This window comes from Podarcis liolepis, assembly GCF_965112155.1.
Source record: "Podarcis liolepis genome assembly, chromosome: 5".
Classification (NCBI taxonomy): domain Eukaryota; kingdom Metazoa; phylum Chordata; class Lepidosauria; order Squamata; family Lacertidae; genus Podarcis; species Podarcis liolepis.
The window spans coordinates 13739027-13757319 of record NC_139556.1 but is presented as its reverse complement, the minus strand read 5'-3'; the positions used below and the strand labels follow the sequence as shown (position 1 = coordinate 13757319).

General features: G+C 45.0%; 1 protein-coding gene across 1 annotated transcript; it reads left to right on the top strand.

Annotated features, from left to right (window-relative positions):
* Positions 1-665: 665 nt before the first annotated feature.
* On the top strand, positions 666-16673 carry MSMB (microseminoprotein beta; the record flags this gene model as incomplete). The annotated part of the gene is made up of 4 exons (XM_083505320.1): positions 666-698; positions 12066-12153; positions 13829-13931; positions 16544-16673. The coding sequence occupies 4 exons, from the start codon at positions 666-668 to the stop codon at positions 16671-16673; spliced, it is 354 nt and encodes a 117-aa protein (XP_083361446.1).
* Between the last annotated feature and the right edge of the window lie 1620 nt (positions 16674-18293).

Here is an 18293-nt window from a genome sequence, read left to right as displayed (position 1 = left end):
AAGTTTATAATTTAGTTGAAAAGCTATTGTCAAGAGTTACATACATTGACAGAAAACTTGTAGTAAAAATGAAATATACTCAGAGTCACAAAGTGATTTCATGCTCTTTATTCAGCTCATAGTGGTGAGGAGGAATGAATAATAGTCCCCTCACAGTATCTGCTTTATATACACTATTTACACAATGGGCTGCACATGATTGGCTAATTCCGGAATTCTACTGTAAGCCAATCAGGTTGTGGATTCACTTCTATCTGGAGCATGATTGGGTGGTTCCTGCCAACCAATCATACTGCTGCATTGTTCTAGGACCAATCAGACTGCTGCATTCTGAATCCTATTGTTCTAGGACTAATCAGACTGCTGCAATTTGGATCCTATTGTTCTAGGACCAATCAGACTGCTGCAGTTTGGATCCTATTCAACTCAGTACATAACAAAAAATGTGAACTGTGGATGGACAGATGATTTATAAAAATGGAGTTATGAAAGGGATGCAGAGGGGGAAATCACTATATTAAGATGCTGCACTGGTTGGAGGGGATGCTAAGCAGCACGTTGGGGCTGCCGTCGTCCTGGTGCAAGGAGTTCCATCGGCCCTTCCCCGCCCAAGAGAGAGGGAGGGAGGGAGAGAGACTCTCGCCCACGCCGCCCGTGAGCCCGGCATGAGGCAGATGCGGCGCTACCGCGGCCCTGAAGTGCCGCCCTTCTGCGTCCCTCCCCATCTCCTCCTCTTCCTCCTCCCTCAGGCCGCCTTCTCAGCCGCTGCCTCCGGCTTCCCCTGGCAGTGCGGTGGAAGTCTCGCAAGAGAGGGGCTGCCTGCCCGCCCGCCACCACCCATCTCCTCATGACGCGCCCCTGAGGGGGAAAAGGGAGAGACGGAGACGCGACAGCTCGTGCGCACTCTCTCTCATGGTGGAGGACCCTGAGCTGAGCTTCCCTCCTGAGCCGGGCGAGCATGAAACACGGGAAATTTAAGGGACATCATCAATAAGGGACAGCAGCGGGACACAGCGCTGGGATAAGGGAGTTTCCCGCCAAATAAGGGACGGTTGACAGCTATGCGCCCCGGCAGTGCAGGAATCTCAACCAAAGCATGTGGGGTTCTGAGAGTGAAGGCGATGAAGAGGAGGAAGATATTTATTTATAACCTGCCGGCAACTAAAATAAGAGCAGCTCAATACAAACGGGAGGACAAAGAAAAGAAGAAAAACCCAAGCTATATTATATATATTACAATTTAAAATACTCATTTTACATCCTTATCAATGACTTCTCCTCTTTCCATGGTTCCTTTTACATATCATAAATCCCTGCATATTTTACAAAAACTATACTGTTCAGTATTCCATTATTGCATGCATCAAAACCCGTTTACACTGTTGAATTTACAAGAAAACCAAGTGTTTGTTCTGTTTAATTTGACAACTTTTTACAAATCCGTTGCATTCCATTGCTGACATTTACAACAGCGTTTTTGATTCAAGGTCTCTGATTTTTTAAAATTAAATGTAATGTTTTATTGATTGTGAAAATTGTATAGATATGAACAAAATGGTATATTGTTTTTACAAAAGTTACAAAAAGGAAAACTCACATAACAGTAGGTTTCAAAACTCTTCATGATCAGTGTACCAGTATATACACTATCTTGTAATAAACATGTCAAGAATTATTCCAGAAGGTCTTACCAGCATGATTCCAGTGTAACATCTGCACCCTCAAATCCGCACCCTCAAATTAATTGTAATTAATGTTGGAATCTGCAGTTCTGCCCTTTGGAATCCAGAACTCAGCTTTGTGATCTTCTGGTACTTAGTTAATAGCATACTGGATGGACTAAAACCATTTTATGTGGTGTATCTTGCAAGTCTTAGGCTGAACTCCTACAGCAATTCTGCAGAGTACTGTATATGAAGGCAAAAAAGTTTTTGTTTTTCAAGCCAGTTGGGTTTACATGAAATTACCTAGTCTTGGCCACACGGTGGGGCAAGGGAACATGGAACCTCTGGAAGTGACTATTGATGTGATCATGAATTGGGCAACATGCAAAAAGCAGGTGCAAAAATCCTTTCTTGGGCTGACTGGCTAAAGCAGTTGGTTTGTAGCTCTTTCCAGTGCTGTTCTCTAGCCGTCCCCTCACTGAATTACTCTTGGAAATGCCAAGCAGTCTGGAGTATCAATTTGCTCTGATTTTGAGTAACATTTTTTTTCCAGAGACATAGGTTAATAAACATTTCCTTGGGCTGCACTGTATTTGATACACTGATATATAGATTTTATTGGATAGGGGTTTACTTCATAAACACTCTCCATCAGTTCCAGTTGAAAACTTATCTTTAAAAGCCTGAAAAATAGTAAAAGATTACCAGAATCCTCTCTAGCCTTACATCACCGGGGTGGGGGGTGTTTCCACAATCAAGCATCCAAGATTATTTTATCAAGACAGCTTCCCTCACCCTTGAATTAAGTAAGCCTCAAAAATGTGTTTCCCCGTCTCCCATTCTAGCAGGCAAGAAAAAAGGACTAGCTGTTCAGACATTCAGGCTCCTTTCATCCTGTTCTTCTGACATAATTAGTTGTTACAAGGGGTGAAATGATAGCGTAAACATATTAACTTGTTCATTCTCAATTCTTTTTTCCATTTCTGAAAACGGTTAGACACTCAGGCTCTTCAGGCTAAAATAACCGACAATGCAATTAAAATCTCAGCTCCAGCCACGGAGCCATGAAGGCTCTGGCTCAACTATATCACTGCCCTAGATCCCAGTCTAACAAGTGAGGGATCAATAGGTTCATGGCTGACCCAAGAGATTTGGGCAGCCGAGGCGAACGACAAAATGGCGCCTTCCCCATCTTGGGTGGAAGGGGTGAAGGAACCTATACATTGGGAACCGGGTGAGGGGGGATAAAGATCAATTTTGGGAACAAGCAGGAAGTGGGATTCAAAGGGCATTGCAGAGGGGAAAGGGGCCTGCTCTGTATTATACAGGACAAGTGGCAACCCTATGTGTAGATCCTGCTGCCTGAGGCACCTTGCCTCATGGGTGGGCCGGCCCCGAATATGTTAGTTCAAATGTAGCCTAGGTGACCCAGCCGTAGTTGGTGAGCATATTCAGTTGCAAGCATATTGGGAGTGGGGAACATCAGGAGCATAGCTGTCAACTTACAGATTTGAAAATAAGGGACCAGCAGCCTCGAAAATAAGGGATCGGCAGCCAAAATAAGGGATTTTCCCAGCACAGGTATGTTCAACTTCGGAGCCCCTCCGAGCCAAAGGCAGGAAGCCCAGCCAGCAGCCAAACGAAGCCTCAAGCAGTGGTTCCCACAGCGCAGCAACCCAGCAAAGGGGATGCAGCAAGGAAAACCACCGTCACCTCTCTGCTGGGAAGCACTGAGCAAAGGCGAGTCCCCAGGCAACGCGGCCGATTTGATCGGCACAAGGCATGCAAGCTCCACCCCCCAGTCGTTCTGAGACTCCTTATTGGGTGAGCAACGCAGCCAAGCAACACAGTTGGAGCCTCCCTCCTCCCTGGCCGGCAGGGAGGGAGGGAGGGAGAGGAGCTGCTTCCTTTGAAACCTGGGAAATTTAAGGGACATCATCAATAAGGGATAGCAGCGGGACACAGCACTGGGATAAGAGACTTTCCCGCCAAATAAGGGACAGTTGACAGCTATGATCAGGAGCTGCTCTGGGAACCAGTAGCATACAATAGTGATGAGAAACCTTTTGCATTATTATCGTGGGTGCCATTTCCTTGGGGCCCACATGCCTTGGGTAGTCCAGAGCCTGCTGTGGGTGAGCCCAGAGCCCAGAGAGGGTAGAACCATCCCTTTTCTCTCTTGTTTTCTGCTTTCTCCTTCTCTTGCTTCCTCCCATCCAACAGGCTGGCAGGAGAAGGACCAATTGCTCTTTTCAGAGAGGAGCTTCTCCCTTCCTTGTCCCACCATCCCACTTTAGTCCCACCCCCCACTTTGCCCTTTCTCTCTCCCTCAGGGCTCCCAGGCTGTTATATACCGGAGTTCTCATTAACGGTTTTCGGTAATTCTCCATTTTGTTTATCAAAGGCTGCTTCACTCCACCGACTGATGTGACTCAAGGGGTTAAGTGTTTCATTTAGGAAATTGCGCTGTTCTCTGTGCTACTTAACATCATTTCGGACTCCATCTGGCATTAAGCTTTGACATCTGGGCTTATAGATGGACACTATCAAGGATTTAATTGGATTTTGCCACCAGGGGAAGAAATGCTCAACTTGCTGCAGCAACATGGTGGAAAGGCAGTGATGCCTGATCGGAATCCAGCACCAGTTTAAAGATTCCTGCATTTAGGATTCACCCTAGTCACAGATTTCTGAGATATTAAACGGGTTGGTGCAGACAAGACTGGTGAGCCAATGGGCAAAACGTAAAGGTAAAGGTACCCCTGCCCGTACGGGCCAGTCGTGACCGACTCTAGGGTTGCGTGCTCATCTCGCTCAAGAGGCTGGGAGCCGGCGCCATCCAAAGACACTTCCGGGTCACGTGGCCAGCGTGACGAAGCTGCAACTGGCAAGCCAGCACCAGCGCCGCACACGGAAACGCCGTTTACCTTCCCGCTATAAAGTGGTACCTATTTATCTACTTGCACTTAGGGGTGCTTTCGAACTGCTAGGTGGGCAGGAGCTGGGACCGAACGACGGGAGCTCACCCCGCCGCAGGGATTCGAACCGCCGACCTTATGATCAGCAAGTCCTAGGCACTGAGGTTTTACCCACAGCGCCACCTGTGTCCCCCACAGTGCCACCCGCATCCAAAACATACAGGATGAATAACTTGCATGCCCTCTATGGCTTCGCCATTGCTACTGCTGCCTGCCTCCTCCCTTGAGCTGCAACCACCACAGCCTAGCCCCATGCAATGCACCAACTCTGGGGGGTCAGGCAGAGGTCAGAGCCCCCAGGGTGGGAAGAAAGGGGGAGTGGAGCACAAGGAGTCTTATTTTATTTTATTTTATTTATTTTCAATGCTTTGTGCATCTGCATCTAATTTTGTTTCCTTCTAAAATTTATTGATTGGCGTGTGTTTTCCTTTTTGTTAATCTACCAAAGAACAGCACAGCATAAAATAAAATCAGAATTAATGTGTTTTCTCAGGACTGGGAAGGGGGGGCGTGTGTGCCGTTGGTATAAGGGTGGTATAAATGCTCTGGGGGATGACAAAAAAATGGAAGGGTCAAGGAGGGTCAGTTGGCAGGGGGGAGTGAGAAATGTCCCTATTTTCATCTGAGGAATGTTGGCAAACTTCTCAGATGAACTTGGCAAACGTGTTCACAGATATGTGGTTGTTGTTGTTGTTGTTTAGTTACTAAGAATGACAGGGGAATTCCATACAAATCTGGGGTGGAGGAGGAGGCTAAATGCAGGGCGATTTCCAAGAAAATATGCTGCTGGTGTTGCATTGGGAACAAGTGGAAGGAACCTTGCACAAGGAATGGTTCTTGGGTTCCATAGATTTCAATATAGAAGCTTTGCCACCCGCAGAACTGAGTTCGGTGGAATTGTCAGCATCAGACGCTCTCAAAGGTTGCTGGGTAAAGAATAGAGGGCAAATACACCATTTTCTCAGAACTAGCAGGAACCTTTTCTTTACCCGTCCTGTTTGTTTAAAGCAATTTTTTATTTTGCAACACTCCCACCATTGTACCAAGCTTTAAGGCTGCAGTTTACACTTGTCTCGTTTTAATTAAGTATAAGGTCAAATCGCAACTAACACACTGGGCCAGAATTTCAGGGCAGCAAAGGAGCTTGCATCAAAGAGCTCAGTTGCTGAAGCCCATATGCAGATGACACAACCTTGATGGCAGAAAGTGAGGAGGAATTAAAGAACCTTTTAATGAGGGTGAAAGAGGAGAGCTCAAAATATAGTCTGAAGCTCAACATCAAAAAAACGAAGATCAGGGCCACTGGTCCCATCACCTCCTGGCAAACAGAAGGAGAAGAAATGGAGGCAGTGAGAGATTTTACTTTCTTAGGCTCCATGATCACTGCAGATGGTGACAGCAGCCACGAAATTAAAAGACGCCTGCTTCTTGGGAGAAAAGCAATGACAAACCTTGACAGCATCTTAAAAAGCAGAGACATCACCTTGCCAACAAAGGTCCGTATAGTTAAAACTATGGTGTTCCCAATAGTGATGTATGGAAGTGAGAGCTGGACCATAAAGAAGGCTGATCGCCAAAGAATTGATGCTTTTGAATTATGGTGCTGGAGGAGACACCGAGAGTCCCATGGACTGCAAGAAGATCAAACTGATCCATTCTGAAGGAAATCAGCCCTAAGTGCTCACTGGAAGGACAGATCGTGAAGCTGGGGCTCCAATACTTTGGCCACCTCATGGGAAGAGAAGACTCCCTGGAAAAGACCCTGATGTTGGGAAAGATTGAGGGCACAAGGAAAAGGGGACGACAGAGGACGAGATGGTTGGATAGTGTTCTCGAAGCTACCAGCATGAGTTTGACCAAACTGCGGGAGGCAGTGGAAGACAGGAGGGCCTGGCGTGCTCTGGTCCATGGGGTCACGAAGAGTTGGACATGACTAAATGACTAAACAACAATGTGGCATTTCACTGGTCCATCTGGCCTGACATTGCAAAGTTAGGTCCCCCAGAGTATGGGACTTATTAAAACTGATTTTCCTTCAGCTTTGGTCACCTATTTAACTTCTCCACCAGTAGGAAAATTGACTTTCAGATGTACCCCAAAGAAAGTCACACAAATAAAATGCCTCTTGAAAGTTATTAAGCAGGACACCATTTTCAATTTAAAAACAAAAAACCCATGACTTTATCATCGTAAGACCTTCCGTTTCCCCAAAAGATAATATAATTACACATGAATCATCAGGGTCAGCAATATGCCACAATACAAGGTACAAAAAACCTATTTGTTGTCTAAGTAACCTCACAGTTTAAAAAACACAAACATGGTGTACCATTAACATCCATATAATTATAACATTAAGGGATGTGGGTGGCTCTGTGGGTTAAACCACAGAGCCTAGGACTTGCCGATCAGAAGGTCGGCGGTTCGAATCCCCACGACGGGGTGAGCTCCCGTTGCTCGGTCCCAGCTCCTGCCAACCTAGCAGTTCAAAAGCACGTCAAAGTGCAAGTAGACAAATAGGTACCACTCCGGCGGGAAGGTAAACGGGGTTTCCGTGCACTGCTCTGGTTCGCCAGAAGCGGCTTAGTCATGCTGACCACATGACCCGGAAGCTGTACGCCGGCTCCCTTGGTCAATAAATCAAGATGAGCGCTGCAACCCCAGAGTCGGTCACGACTGGATCTAATGGTCAGGGGTCCCTTTACCTCTACCTTAATTATAATATTATAACATTATAACACAGGGGGTGTTATTTCCCACTGATAAGCAGCCCTCCTCTGCTCAGATTTAATGTTAATATACCCAAACTGAGGACTTAGAATTCTTCATATATTCTTCTTGTGCAAAAAGAATTTAGCAGAGAGAGTATTTAAGAGAGAGAGCCTTCTGGCGGTTCCCTCACTGTGGGAAGTGAGGTTACAGGGAACCAGGCAGAGGGTCTTCTCGGTGGTGGCGCCCGCCCTGTGGAACACCCTCCCACCAGATGTCAAGGAAATAAACAACTACCTGACTTTTAGAAGACATCTGAAGGCAGTCCTGTTCAGAGAAGTTTTTAATGTTTGATGTTTGGTTGTGTTTTTAATATTCTGTTGGGAGCTGCCCAGAGTGGCTGTGGCAACCCAGCCAGATGGGCGGCATATAAAATAATAATAAAATTGTTGTTGTTGTTATACTGAAAGGCCTTTTTGGTATTCTTACAAATACGTCCGTTTATTCCAGGACTGGCCCAAGACATTTTGGCCCCTGTGGCAAACCGCCAAATAGTGCCTCTCCTCCCCACTAGAGAAGAAGGGGTGAATGATGATCTACATCAGGAACAAGTGGGGAAGAAAGATTGACATCAGGATCTGTTGCCCCTGGGGATCCTGCCACCCGAGGCAGTGGCCTCACTTGGCCTCATGTGTGGGCCAGTCCCGGTTTATTCATAAGCGTATGCTTCCATGTTTCGGTCTGACTGACCGAACCCAAAGGGTGCTCATCAATGGTTCCTCTTCATCCTGGAGAAGAGTGACTAGTGGGGTGCCACAGGGTTCTGTCTTGGGCCCGGTCTTATTCAACATCTTTATCAACGACTTGGATGATGGACTCAAGGGCATCCTGATCAAATTTGCAGATGACACCAAACTGGGAGGGGTGGCTAACACCCCAGAGGACAGGATCACACTTCAAAACAACCCTGACAGATTAGAGATCTGGGCAAAAACAAACAAGATGAATTTTAACAGGGAGAAATGTAAAGTATTGCACTTGGGCAAAAAAAATGGGAGGCACAAATACAAGATGGGTGACACCTGGCTTGAGAGCAGTACATGTGAAAAGGATCTAGGAGTCTTGGTTGACCACAAACTTGACATGAGCCAACAGTGTGACACGGCAGCTAAAAAAGCCAATGCAATCCTGGGCTGCATCAATAGGAGTATAGCATCTAGATCAAGGGAAGTAATAGTGCCACTGTATTCTGATCTGGTCAGACCTCACCTGGAGTACTGTGTCCAGTTCTGGGCACCACAGTTCAAGAAGGACACTGACAAACTGGAACGTGTCCAGAGGAGGGCAACCAAAATGGTCAAAGGCCTGGAAATGATGCCTTATGAGGAACGGCTAAGGGAACTGGGCATGTTTAGCCTGGAGAAGAGGAGGTTAAGGGTTGATATGATAGCCATGTTCAAATATATAAAAGGATGTCACATAGAGGAGGGAGAAAGGTTGTTTTCTGCTGCTCCAGAGAAGCGGACACAGAGCAATGGATCCAAACTACAAGAAAGAAGATTCCACCTAAACATTAGGAAGAACTTCCTGACAGTAAGAGCTGTTCGGCAGTGGAATTTGCTGCCAAGGAGTGTGGTGGAGTCTCCTACTTTGGAGATCTTTAAGCAGAGGCTTGACAACCATATGTCAGGAGTGCTCTGATGGTGTTTCCTGCTTGGCAGGGGGTTGGACTCGATGGCCCTTGTGGTCTCTTCCAACTCTATGATTCTATGATTCTATGATTCGGTCAACCAAGGTAGCTGATCTGTTCACTTATTTTATTTTAGCAGCTTTTATCCTGGTTATATTGCTTATGCTATGGTGACAAAAGCAGCAAACTTAGTTACGGTAATTAGAAAGACAGATAAAGGTTGAGGGTGGGGGAATGGCATTTTATAGTGGAAAATAGGAGTCTAAGACGGTAGTCCTATACTCAAGTTATCCAGCGGTGAGCTCCATTGAGCTCAATGGAGCAGACATGTAGGACAGTGATCCAGTTTATTGTGTTGTCAAAGAACAGAATGCTGTTGGGACACTTGTTATGGTCACTAAAACTGAACATGGAATATTTAAGCCATTTTTAGAACAAATGAGAAAGTCACATAGGCAAAGAGTTCAAGTCAAATAAGCAAATAAAGTAACTTTTTATTCATGCGTTTTGGAATCAGTGGTCTAGAACTGAAATGTCTCATTCCTATCCAAACACACTTTACATAAAACGACTGCCAGGGGTAATTCATTGTTTATTCCAGGTGACTTATTTAAACTTTGAATAGCTTACTCATAGCAGGTCAGTGCAACAATAGCTTTCCCCAAACGTGCTCTCCCCGACATTTGCGCTTTCCCCAAATAGCTCTTTGATGGTCTGCCAGAACACAGATCCCTTGAACTTAATTCTTCTTAATTCGCTTATTTTTGAATCAAAGTGAGGTGACTGCTTCATCATTCTCTTGAGGTTACGAGCAAACACAGGTGATCCGTATTAATGATCCATTGGCCTAACACTACGGTTCTAAAAATAACGTTGGAAGGCTACCCTCCTAGAAAACGAGGCCAGGACAAATGAGACAAGCTTGCCCATTGTCTGATTGTGTTCGGGTTCCTGCAATTTGGCAACTATTGTTGATGCCCCCAGTATAAAGTCACAAACAATGTTTGGAAAAAGCCTCAGAGGTCTCCGGACGTGTGGAACACCGCTGTGATGGTGAGTCACTCTCTTGTGGAATGTATGGTATTAGATTAAGAATGTGATCTTATATATACTTTCATGGAAGCAACTCATGATGACTTCAGTACTTTCAAATATCACTCTGATCCTTCGCAGAGTTAGGTACACACAAATTCATTGATTTAAATTGGCTTAAGGGTTCCTAGGGATGTATAAGGCATTGATTTGTGTTCTGCTCTGCAGTCTTTTCATACAGCTCCGTTTCTATTCTTTTGCAGTCCAGCTTCTGATGAAACTATTATTATTATTATCATCATTATTATTTAAATTTGTATACTACCCTATACCCACAGGTCTCAGGGCAGTTATGTCATTAAACTCTCCATCCACTAATATAATAATACAGTCGGTTGTCAAACGTACAGTGGTACCTCGGGTTAAGTACTTAATTCGTTCCGGAGGTCTGTACTTAACCTGAAACTGTTCTTAACCTGAGAAATCACTTTAGCTAATGGGGCCTCCCGCTGCTGCCGCGCTGCCGGAGCACGATTTCTGTTCTCACCCTGAAGCAAAGTTCTTAACCCGAGGTACTATTTCTGGGTTAGCAGAGTCTGTAACCTGAAGCGCCTGTAACCTGAAGCGTATGTAACCCGAGGTACCACTGTAATCCATTCCGGAAGCCCATTCGGCTTCTGAAATGTTCGACAACCGAGACATGGCTTCCGATTGGTTGTAGGAGATTCCTGCACTCAAGCGGAAGCTGTGTCGGACGTTTGACTTCTAAAAAATGTTTGAAAACCGGAGCATTTACTTCCAGGTTTTCGGTATTTGGGAGCCGAAACATTCCAAAACGGAGGCGTTTGGGATCAGATGTTTGGCTGTGTTATAATTGCATCAATCCACACCAATGCAAAGGAAACAGAATGCAAATCTGTGGGAGGGGGCCATCAGCCATGTATCATTTGTGAACAGCAAATACCCAACCTATTATCTGGATTGATAGCCATCCTGCGCGTGGGATGAATAAGTGAAGATTGTCAATTTCTATTCCCGTCAGAATTCTCTGACATCTCTGTGTGCCTAACCTTCTGTTGGGTCAGTGGTCATGGGTTCTAGGAAAGGAAAAGAAGGAGCAACGCCTCAAATGGTCCTAAACAATGATGGTTGAGCCTTTTGTTGTTGTTGTTTAGTCGTTTAGTCGTGTCCGACTCTTCGTGACCCCATGGACCAGAGCACGCCAGGCACTCCTGTCTTCCACTGCCTCCTGCAGTTTGGTCAAACTCATGCTGGTAGCTTTGAGAACACTATCCAACCATCTCATCCTCTGTCGTCCCCTTCTCCTTGTGCCCTCCATCTTCCCCAACATCAGGGTCTTTTCCAGGGAGTCTTCTCTTCTCATGAGGTGGCCAAAGTATTGGAGCCTCAGCTTCACGATCTGTCCTTCCAGTGAGCACTCAGGTCTGATTTCCTTAAGAATGGATGCGTTTGATCTTCTTGCAGTCCATGGGACTCTCAAGAGTCTCCTCCAGCACCATAATTCAAAAGCATCCATTCTTCGGCGATCAGCCTTCTATATGGTCCAGCTCTCACTTCCATACATCACTATTGGGAAAACCATAGCTTTAACTATACGGACCTTTGTTGGCAAGGTGATGTCTCTGCTTTTTAAGATGCTGTCCAGGTTTGTCATTGAGCATTTTACTTTCATACAACTAGGATTATCTTCCTAGGAGCAGCCTTCTCCAAGCTTTGCCTCTCAGTGTTGTTGAACTACGGTAACCCGCTTCTTTTCTCAGCACTGGCCAGGCTCTCTGGGGGGCAATGCTGGTTTTGGAGACCCAAGGTTGGGGAAAGGCTGTTAAAAATGTTTAATCTTCCAGCAATATTTTTAGACTTTACTTCTTCTTTTGCTTTCTATGGTGTTTGCTGCTTCGCATGTCCATTCCAACAATTCACTGTAACAACTGAGATGCTTGTTGCAATTTTCTCTCTCTCTCTCTCCCACAGAAGTTCCTGCTGTTCTCCTTCCTGGTCCTTGCCCTCTTGGGGACCTTGTGTAATGCCCAGTGCTCAATAAAACCAGCTGACGAAAAGGGTAAGAATTCAGTGTTTGAATGTTGCCATGCTTAGAAAAACAGGATTTACGGAGGCAGAAGATGCTCCTCACAATTTTTCTCCAGCATGATCTAGGGTTGCACAAGAAGGACAGTCCCATGAGTTACTCTGATGCTACTCAGAGTAATTGCTGGAGTGATGCCCTGAGCTTAGAGTCTCTCTTTGCAGCCAGTGAGAATTGAGCCTTTTGCTATCTATATCGCCCAATTCCGCCATAGGAGAGGCGTGTCTTCTGATTCTAGGGTTATGCTCTACTGCAACCTTTGCCAGGTGTTTTGGATTACAGTTCCCATCAGGGTTAGGAAGAAAATTGTGGAGAAGGAACTTTGACAGTAAATTTAGAATTTGGCATATTTGGAGTGAATATGGGCTTTCAAAACCTTTTGCTGGGTTGGGAAGCGGCAGGCAAAATATCAGCCCCATTTTACCTGTATTCAAAGTTTGGCACCTCGGTGCCAAAACTATCATGGCAGCAAATAGTGGGACCAGAGGCAGCAGAAGGGCCAGGAAGAGGAAAGAGAGAGGGAGGGAGGGAGGGAGGGAGGGAGGGAGGGAGAGCGAGAGAGAGAGAGAGAGAGAGAGAGAGAGAGAGAGAGAGAGAGAGAGAGAGCTGGCACAGGTAGATCTGGCTGGCTGTTTTTGTGTAAACAGAAGTGATGTATAACACAAGAACAAGAATGGATGTTCTGAAGTTGAGACCCACACCGTGGCCTCCAAGATATTCTAAATTTATTTATTTATTTGACAAGGCTTATAAACAGCCTACAGTGGTACTTCAGGTTACATATGCTTCAGGTTACAGACTCCGCTAACCCAGAAATAGTGCTTTAGGTTAAGAACTTTGCTTCAGGATGAGAACAGAAATCGTGCTCCAGCGACATGGTAGCAGCGGGAGGGCCCATTAGCTAAAGTGGTGCTTCAGGTTAAGAACAGTTTCAGGTTAAGTACGGACCTCCGGAACGAATTAAATACTTAACCCGTGGTACCACTGTAGTTGTTTTTTTTTAAAAAAAACAACTTCTAGGCAGCTTACATGGAATGATAGAAAACATTTGTTTATTTATTGCTTCTTAACATTTATATAAAAGGGATGCATGTGGCGCTGTGGTCTAAATCACTGAGCCTCTTGGGCTTGTCGATCAGAAGGTTGACGGTTTGAATCCCCGCGACGGGGTGAGCTCCCGTTGCTCAGTCCCAGCTTCTGCCAACCTTGCAGTTCGAAAGAACGTCAAAGTCCAAGTAGATAAATAGGTACCGCTCTGGCGGTAAGGGATACGGTGTTTCCGTGCACTGCTCTGGTTTCGCCAGAAGCGGTTTAGTCATGCTGGCCACATGACCCAGAAAAACTGTCTGCGGACGAACGTTGGCTCCCTTGGCCAGTAAAGCGAGATGAGCGCCACAACCCCAGAGTCGTCTGCGACTGGACTTAACTGTCAGGGGTCCTTTACCTTTACCTTTTTAATATTTATATAACGGCTTGAAAAGAAAAAGAAGCTCAAAGCAGTTCATAAGCAAATAGCAAAAAAGTCATGGACAGGTTGACTGAAGCTTCACTGAAGCAAGTCATCTTGTAGCAAGCAAAAACCCCAGTTTCTGACTCTGGTTTTTATAAATTACTAGATTCCGACCAGCATTGTTTGTTCTGCACATTTCAGGATGCTTTAAGCATGGGAGGTGGCACCGTGTGAATGCTGTATGGAAAACTAACAACTGCCAAAGATGTGAATGCAAACCAAAAGAACTGATATGCTGCAGCTTGTAAGTTCAAGTTCTAAAAACAAGTTTATGGGTGTTTTTTAATTGCTGGCATTTCTTTCTAAGTACCCAAGAACATATGAGACACGTGATTACATATGCAACCCTAGTTTATCCAGTACATGCTTGGGGCTGCAATGCTATTTATAGCCTTACCTGTGAGTAACTCCATAGAATTCTATTGGACTTGTTGTTGTTTAGTCGTTTAGTCGTGTTCGACTCTTTGTGACCCCATGAACCAGAGTATGCCAGGCACTCCTGTCTTCCACTCAGTGGCGTAGCGTGGTTGTCAGCACCCGAGGCAAGGCAAGTAATTTGCGCCCCCTAACCCATGGATTTGCGCCCCCTAACCCGTGGATTTGCGCCCCCTAACCCTAACCCCCAGATGTTGCGCCCGGTGCGGCCGGCCCCCCCTGCACCCCCCACGCTACGCCACTGCTTCCACTGCCTCCCACAGTTTGGTCAAACTCATGCTGGTAGCTTGAGAACACTGTCCAGCCACATCATCCTCTGTCGTCCCCTTCTCCTTGTGCCCTCCATCTTCCCCAACATCAGGGTCTTTTCCAGGGAGTCTTCTCTTCTAACGAGGTGGCCAAAGTCTTGGAGCCTCAGCTTCACGATCTGTCCTTCCAGTGAGCACTCAGGGCTGATTTCCTTAAGAATGGATAGGTTTGATCTTCTTGCAGTCCACGGGACTCTCAAGAGTCTCCTCCAGGACCAGAATTCAAAAGCATCATTTCATCGGCGATCAGCCTTCTTTATGGTCCAGCTCTCACTTCCATACATCACTACTGGGAAAACCATAGCTTTGACTGTACGGACCTTTATTGGCAAGGTGATGTCTCTGCTTTTTTTACTCCAAATACAGTAAATTTTTTACTCTTTTGCAACTACCACCTGCTACTTATTGCATCCCAAGCCAACATATCCCAGTCAACCATCACACATAAAATACCAGTCAACGCTACCTTTCTCCACATTTAATTTATATTCGATAACGATTTGGGGCTCTTGAACATTGACAATGTAAGAACATTGTTTTATTTATATACTTAGAAATCAACAACATTGCTTTCACTTCGAATGCTCCCCTCACCTTTGTGGTGTGAATTACCTCAGCCCCCAAACTCATTTGCGGTCCTGGGGCTAGTGAATTTTGCATTGGCATCTCCAGGTAAAGTATCGGCTAAAGCACCTCTTTAACGTTCCTCAAGAATAGCATAATTGCCATCTGTCTGTACTTTCAGGACTGAATGAGGCTAAGCAGATTTCTCTCCTAGGTTAGCTAATGACACTGAAATGCCAGTTCAGGTGTTTGAACTTTAGCACATGTTTTCAGCCACTGCGCTTGCAGACCCTCCAAGTGTCCCTGATTTCCAGGGATAGTCCTGGATTTACAGAAGCTGTCCCCAGGGCTTCCCCCCCTACCAGAACTCACCGGAACTCAGTTCTGGCACCTCTCAGGTGGGCACCATTGCCATTATAAGAAAACAAGGGAGGTGTTCATGGTGAATTCCAGCAACTCTTTTTCTAGAAAGATAGCACTGGATGTTCCTGTTTTCATCAGAAAAATGTTGGAAGGGACATCTCTGTTTTCATTGGTGTTAAGTTGTGGGTGAACATATCAGATGACACAGCGATTCTTCAAACAGCTCTTGTTTATTCACAGGCCAGAACTGAACTGAACTGAAGGGTTCAGTCAGCCTGCTTATACAGTGGTGCCTTGCAAGACGAAATTAATCCGTTCCGCGAGTCTCTTCGTCTTGCGGTTTTTTCGTCTTGCGAAGCACGGCTATTAGCGGCTTAGTGGCTTAGCGGCTATTAGCGGCTTAGCGGCTATTAGCGGCTTAGCGGCTTTAAGAAAAAGGAAACAAACTCGCAAGAACTCGCAAGACATTTCGTCTTGCGAAGCAAGCCCATAGGGAAATTCATCTTGCAGAACGACTCAAAAAACAGAAAACTCTTTCGTCTTGCGAGTTTTTCGTCTTGCGAGGCATTCGTCTTGCGGGGCACCACTGTATAGAGCTCCAGTACAACGTAACTGTAACAATTTTCTAAAACTATCCAATCACTGAACGTCACTTTCGATCCCTTATTTGCATAACTATCTACAGTATCCCCCTGCTGGCCCAGGGTGAAAACTTCAGTACATAACAATTGGAGAAACGTTGAAGAGTATGGAATAGGACAGGCATAGGCAAACTCAGCCCTCCAGATGTTTTGGGACTACAACTCCCATCATCCCTAGCTAGCAGGACCAGTGGTCAGGGATGATGGGAACTGTAGTCTCAAAACATCTGGAGGGCCGAGTTTGCCTATGCCTGGAATAGGATGTTCCTATTTTCATTGGATAAATATTGGAGGGAGTGCACTTGTATGTAAGATTGCTGGAAAGTAACACCTGTAATAATTAATATGTCAGGTTAGAGATTGTTTTCTGCCATTGAATGCATTCGCATGCCTCTGAAGTGGTTCTTCGTCTAAATTCCATTCCTAAAGTTTAAAACCACAAACGCTGCGGCCCTCTGGAGACTGTGCTGATTTTGACTCTAGTCCTCTTAGTTTTCCTGTCATCTCTGCCATATGGCCTGACTCTCTGTCTTCATTGTTTATAGAGTTTTCAGACCTATCAACTACGACAGGGAGAAGTGTGTTGCCATGTTCCACAAGCGAAGCTGCTCTATCCGTGTGGTGAACAAGACCGATCCTGCAAAACGTTGCGAGGTCTTTGCTGGCGTTGGTTAACACCTGTCTGTGGGTTTCTATTCTGGCCAGGTCTTTTAGGAAGACAAGGGGCAATAGGTCAAGGAATGTAATTCTTCACATTTATTTAGGGAACCACAAATGTACTAATTTCAACCTTTCCTGGTTGTTATCTTCTCAAATACTCCACCTCTATTACTAAGCAGCTTCTGATTTTGTAAGATGAGTTCATTCATTGTTTTTTTAATCAAAAAAAGAATCGCAGCTTGATTACTCAAATGCACCAAAAAGCTATCATAGATCACTATGCAATGATTTAGTTTGATTTCCTGGTCATTCATTATCTAGTACAGTTCCTGAAACAAAAATTCCTCTGTAGGAACGAGCTACAGAAAACATTCTCTAACTACTCTAGTATGAAAACATTGGAAAGCAAACTGAAATTTTTCAACATGGGAACAATCAGGTGTCAAGTCAAATTTCAAAAAGAAAGTATATCTTTCAATACTTGCATTAATATTAAACCTCAAATATCTGAAAGACCGTCTTTATCTCTTCAGACCAACTTCCATATTAAGATAAGCTGAAAGAGATCTTTTGGTAGTTCCAGCATCCAAAGAAATGGAAGAAATGGTGATCTGGGAGAGAGATTTGTCTGTGCTGAGGGATGTATGAATATGCCTGAATCCATTCCAATATTCATTTGAACTGACACTTGGTATTTTCTATTCTACTGCGACTGGTTTATTTTGCACAAGTTTACGTTCTGTTTTTTATTTAGCATACAATAGAAAGACATATCCCAACCACCAACAGATATTTACAAATCAAGTACTTTCCCTGTGTGTTCCAGAGGGGCAGCCCTATTAGCATTTTGCAGCAAAAATAAATAAAGAGCTTTAAAGACAAAATGAACTAAGTGACCCACCATGAAGCCATCCGTGGCCGCAAACCTAACAAGGGGCAGGTCCACACCACACACATCTAATGCACATTTAGAGCACATGATTTCCCTCAAAAAATCCCAGAAACTTCAAATGATATGAAACCTTTTGTGCAAAATTGTTAAGGGAACCAAGTAGCCCATTTTTTTTTAATAATAGTTTTTATTAAGTTTTCCATTTTAACAATCCAATCACATCACATTGAATATTCCAAATTGTACAAATGCATATCATAAAGTCCAAATATTTTGTCAAATTATAATTTTTTTGTTGGGGGTTCCCATGCTTCAAGTTCAGTAGGGTCCAATCATCTCATGTTTCTACTGCCTTGAGTGTCCACTAGTCCCTTCTTTAAATTTCCTGACAGTAAGAGCTGTTCGACAGTGGAATTTGCTGCCAAGGAGTGTGGTGGAGTCTCCTCCTTTGGAGGTCTTTAAGCAGAGGCTTGACAGCCATATGTCAGGAGTGCTCTGATGGTGTTTCCTGCTTGGCAGGGGGTTGGACTCGATGGCCCTTGTGGTCTCTTCCAACTCTATGATTCTATGATTCTAAATCACAAGTAGCCCATTTTTAGCCTGTGGAAAGCATTAAAATGCTCTTGTACGGCAGTTGCAAGAAGGGGTTTTCCATGTTGATCCCTGCAACCAGTCCCTCCCCACGCATGATCTCCTAACTGAGGGCCTTCTGAAGCTTCTCTCGCTGTGAGAATCATCAAAAT